General features: G+C 29.7%; 1 protein-coding gene across 1 annotated transcript; it reads left to right on the top strand.

The window, feature by feature from the left end:
• Positions 1 to 1849: 1849 nt before the first annotated feature.
• LOC145004262 (transcription factor MYB102-like) lies at positions 1850 to 3324 on the top strand. The gene is made up of 3 exons (XM_078963153.1): positions 1850 to 2093; positions 2192 to 2321; positions 2480 to 3324. The coding sequence occupies exons 1-3, from the start codon at positions 1961 to 1963 to the stop codon at positions 3258 to 3260; spliced, it is 1044 nt and encodes a 347-aa protein (XP_078819279.1). The 5' UTR covers positions 1850 to 1960; the 3' UTR covers positions 3261 to 3324.
• Positions 3325 to 5631: the final 2307 nt, after the last annotated feature.

Here is a 5631-nt window from a genome sequence, read left to right as displayed (position 1 = left end):
CACTGAAAACAACTATTTTTTCTATATGCAATGGAAATTTTTTTTGATTTTTTGATTTATTTGTCATGTACCAGCAACATCTATTTCAATTTGGCAACAACTAATATGAATTCCTGTGTCTAGCAAGTTCAAGGGTGGAATACATATGCACGTTTATTTATTCAATAAAAAAAAAAATAATAATAATAATAATAATAATAATAATAAGAAAATAAGAAAATAGACATATATATATATATATATATATATATATATATATATATATATATATATATATATATATATATATATAATTTTATCATTTAAAATGTATTTAAGTGGTTTACACAGTAACTGCAAACGGACCATAGCTGATGGATTCGCCGATCATAAAGATCGTGGTGTCAAATTTTCAAAATTATGTCCAAACCTGTAGAAATGTATATACCATAGGGACCGAAGATGTAATTTAGTCTTAAGTGTATAATAAATTAGAAAAGGGAGTTGTGAAAGAGATGGGATACGTGGATTTCGCTGATTGGCGTTGGAAGACAGCTAGTATGAAAATAACACTTGAAGATCCGTAATTTGACCATTTGACCATCACCACCGTCCCCGCGGCCATGAATCACCACTAGCCGGAAATATTTGTATTTTGAATTTGAATGTTAATTTGTCTGTGATTTGTGTATATGAATATATATAATCAAGATTTCACTTTGTGCTTTTATAAAATATTAACGTTTTAGAAAAGCTCTAGCTCACTGTAATATTGTGCGATCAAGTTTAAAGTTTTTACCAAACATTAATGAACGTATGAATACATTAACTGATAAAAAACATTTGTATCAGTGAAATTAGTAAAAATTAAACATTATTATGTAAATCATTAAGAAGGCTATTTCATTATATAAATTCATAATGTATAAGACTTTATTCTATATAACCCTTTAGAAATTTATCATATGATTTACATACAACTTAATATAAATATTTTATTTTGATTATTGTATAATATATATCGTTAAATTTCCATTATTAAGTCATGAAATAACTCGGAACAAAAAAAGCAAACATCAAATTTCACTTGGATTTTCTTTCCATTTACATATAAAATCTTTAAGTACGGACGCTAGTTAATTTGTAATAATAATAATAATAATAATAATAATAATAATAATAATGATGATAATAATAATAATAAAATGAAATTTTTTAAAAAAAATCTAGAAGGAGTAATTAGTCAAAAGGGTAAATTTTAGAATGTTTCAACTAGCTAGAAGGAGTAATTAGTCAAAAAGGTAAATTTTAGAAAGTTTCAAACGGGCAGAGGTTAATTTGATAGCATTTTTTGTTTCTCTTTTTACAATTTTATGATTAATTAATAGTCTAATTTATTAGACACCATTATAAAAGTTATTATCTAGATATTAAATCATTTCTTATATATTGAATACGTGTTATATTATAAATATATCTATGAATACATAAGATTAACATTCTACCATTGATAATTAACCATATCAAATAGTTCGAAGTTGCATCATGTGACCCCATCACTCTCTTATCATGTCATATGCCAGCGAAAAGTGAAAATAACCACATAATAATATAATATATAAAGTTACACGTTTGACTTTGTAAAATCTTTGTTGTCAATACACACCCTAATGTGTGCTTTTGTGTGTGTTTTACCTGTATTTTTTTTTTTTTGTGTATGTATGTGTTCGTTTAAGCCTTTAATGAAGGGACACGTTGCCATGGAGATTAACACAGGACGGCCACCGAATCCCATTGACTTCCCCTTTGTTTCTTGTCTTCTTTCCCTCTCTCTTTCTCTCTCTATACGTATATATATACACAAGTACTCGCATTTCTATGGACCTACATCTCTCTATCCATCTAGCTATCACTCTCTCTCTCTAAAACTCTTTTAGAAAGCAAACGTACAGATTAAAGAACTTCAATTTAAATTTACACCATGGGAAGATCACCTTGTTGTGAAAAGAATGGGTTAAAGAAAGGTCCATGGACTGCAGAAGAAGATCAAAAACTGATTGAATACATTCAGAAGAATGGCTATGGAAACTGGAGAACTCTCCCCAAGAATGCTGGTAAGTTCTTGAATTCATGGACTACAAGAGAGTGGATGTGGAAACTGTATCTATGAATAATCACTGATCATTTTCGGGTTGAACTTTATGGTGTTTAGGGTTGCAGAGGTGCGGAAAGAGTTGCAGGTTAAGATGGACGAATTATCTGAGACCCGATATTAAAAGAGGAAGGTTTTCTTTTGAAGAGGAGGAAACAATTATTCAACTACACAGTGTGTTGGGGAACAAGTAAGTTAACTTTTAATTGATTTTATATTTGATTAATCACTTGGATGATATTTGAAAACATGGGTTTAATTTGTTCAAAATGTTAATTTTCAAAACGGGTTTGGTTAAAGATTTGAAATTTTGGTTTTTAGTTGTCTAATCATTTCATCATTTCACAGGTGGTCTGCTATTGCAGCTCGTTTGCCAGGAAGAACTGATAACGAAATCAAGAATTACTGGAACACCCACATTAGAAAAAGACTTCTTCGAATGGGAATTGATCCAGTTACCCATAATCCTCGACTTGATCTTCTTGATATTTCATCCATTTTAAGCTCATCGTTATATAGCCAATCTCACACAAACATGTTCGGGGTTCAACCAGTGGTTAACCCTGAATTGTTGAGGTTAGCAGCATCACTCCTCTCTTCTCAACGCAATCAAAACACTACTACTTTTGTCCACCAAAATATGCAAGAAAACCAATTTGGAAGTCCCCATCAAGTTCAAGAAAATCATCATGTCCAACTCCAAAACCAAGATCATCAAACCCTAATTCAAGAAATCCCTAGTTGTGCCCCATTGAGTAATTACCCTAGTTGTGTTCAATACTCTAGTGAATCTTCCCAACTCATGGAACCAAATGTAGACCAACTTCCTTCGAGTTTTTCGCATGTTAACCCACAAACTTGCGCATTGAATGATTGGCAAAACAATCTTGATAACTTTATCGCCATCGACAACTATGGCTACCATCAACACGTTAGTGATTTTGACTTCAACTCACATTTGTCGAATCTATCAACACCTTCGTCAAGTCCAGCTCATCTAAATTCGAACTCGAACTCCACTTACATCACTGGAAGTAGCAGCACCGAAGATGAAAGAGAAATCAGCTATTGCAGCAATTTGTTCAAATATGAATATCAAGAAATCTTGGAGTCGAATGCTTTTATGTAATTTTTGAATATATTGTAATTTGAATCCAGCTACATGATCATAATCCAAAAGGTTCTTTTGTTTATTTTTTAGCTAGATTTCCATTATTGGTATATCATTTGTTTGAACTATTTTTGATTGAATGCTTTGTCAAATTTAGTAAGAATATAATATCCTGACACAACATAAAAAAAATAAAAATTCCCAATCAAGAATGCATTTGTTTAGGATAATACAGACAAATTTTATATCTTGAAAGTTGACTTATGCAAGGCTATCTTGACAGGTGTAAAATTAAAGAAGTAACTAAAGAAAAATATATGATTATCAATTAAATATATATATTTTCTAATCGTATATTACAATTCAAATTATTAATTTCTTCGAGTGTTAGTTTAAAAAAAGTAAATTAGAGATTAGGTTTTACTATTATTTTTTTAACAGCTAAAAGATTACGTTGCAAGACAATCTTAAAAGTAATTTCTTCTTAGAAAATAAGTGTATACAATCATATAATTATTTAAAAACTACCAATAATTGGGATTTGTAAACAGTAAAGAACTTTATAATTGTGTGGTCCTTTTTCACACACACACATATATATATATATATATATATATATATATATATATATATATATATATATATATATATATATATATATATATATATATATATATAGAGAGAGAGAGAGAGAGAGAGAGAGAGAAAAAGAAAGAAAGATGAGTTCATTTATAAAGTAGCAATTAGTGTATTAACATATAACTTACTCTCAACAAATTATTTTTAAAAAAACTAGATAGAGGCATAATAGTCGATTAACATATTAATTAATTAATTAATTAATTAATTAATTAATTAATAATTATAATCCTAAAATTGTGGTAACTTATTTAAATATGAGCTTATAAGTATTGTAATTTTAAGAACCTAGATTTTTGGTATAAGTGTTTTAGAATGTTATTATGTGTTTAAGGGCTTTTGGACCTTTTGGTAATGTTTGAATTGTATGCTTTTAAGTGCCTATTATGTGTTTGTTAAATGTTTTAAAGTAATTGAAATGTGTCATTAAGTATGAAGAATGAGTTAGAATTAATGGGTACAGGATTTGGGTATGAAATGCATTGAAAAAGGAATGGAAGGTTAATTATAGCGCCACCACGACATGGTGAGCAGCTTGTCATGGCATGATGGTTGAGGTGGTGATTTGGATGAGATTTCATCATAAGTAATAGGCAACGTACTTTGCACTGCAGTGTGCTATATGGATACCATGAAGTGGTGGCCAAAGTAGGTTGTTATAAGGGATTTCCACTACGGCGTGAATGAAAGTTGATCGCAGGTTTATTTAAGTCACCATGGCGTAGTGGAGGTCTCACAAGGGTGTTGTTTCGAGACAGATTAAAGTTCAGTTAAGCCCTCATTCTTGCTCAAAACAATTCCTATTTCATTGAGAGAGAGAGAGAGAGAGAGAGAGAGAGAGAAAGAAAGAAAGAAAGAAATAGTGAAACAGAGTATGATGATTTCAAGGTTAAAGAAGAATCACAGGGTGATCAAGAGTGTTTGTAGCAAGGTTTGAGCAATAAAAGCTCCTTGAGGTGTCATCTTCTCCATTTTCAAGCTTTTTAGGGCTTTAATGATGCTTTGGTGATTTGAGCTAGTTATGCAAGATTAGTCATGAATATTATGTTAGTAATGTCTAATCTTGTGTTAAGAAGATTAATAAATGATTTTTATAGAAGTTCCATGGTTAAATCCATGTTTTAATTATTAGGGTTCGAAATCCTAGAAACTGAAAAATCATGAAATGGTTGTTATATGTTAAGAGTTTGTTAGATTAAGTATTAAGAAGCTCCATTTTAGTAGTTTGATAAGGTTTTGGGCAAAGAATTGTCAAGTTGGAGTTTTATCCAACATATGAGTTTTGGCTAAGGATTTCTATGAATCTCTTAATGGTTTAAGATGTAATAAAAAAAGGCTTAATGTATAAATCACATAGATTGTGGCGAAGGAAGTGTTGGAGTCTTTCAAGAGAAGATTTGAAGAAGGTTTGAAAGTAGGTTGTTATTATCTACGTAAGAGGTGATTTATACTACCTTTTAGAGTATGATTTAACGAGATTGGTGTGTTGTTAAAGTATGTATGGATGATCATGGGATAGTAGATTATACCTTTGTTATGCTAATGTTTTATTCAAATGAGATTATATGAATGATACATTAGATTATAATATTATGTGCACATATACGTAACGAATAATAATTAGGGATCCCAAGAAAGAAGAATATCTAGAGTTTGCATGGAAATTGTAGAGATCACAAAGACCAGTAAATTATATATATATATATATATATATATATATATATATATATATATATATATATATATATAT

The sequence above is a fragment of the Lactuca saligna genome, chromosome 7, assembly GCF_052625555.1.
Source record: "Lactuca saligna cultivar CGN05327 chromosome 7, ASM5262555v1, whole genome shotgun sequence".
NCBI lineage: Eukaryota > Viridiplantae > Streptophyta > Magnoliopsida > Asterales > Asteraceae > Lactuca > Lactuca saligna.
This window is presented reverse-complemented; position numbering and strand designations above follow the sequence as displayed.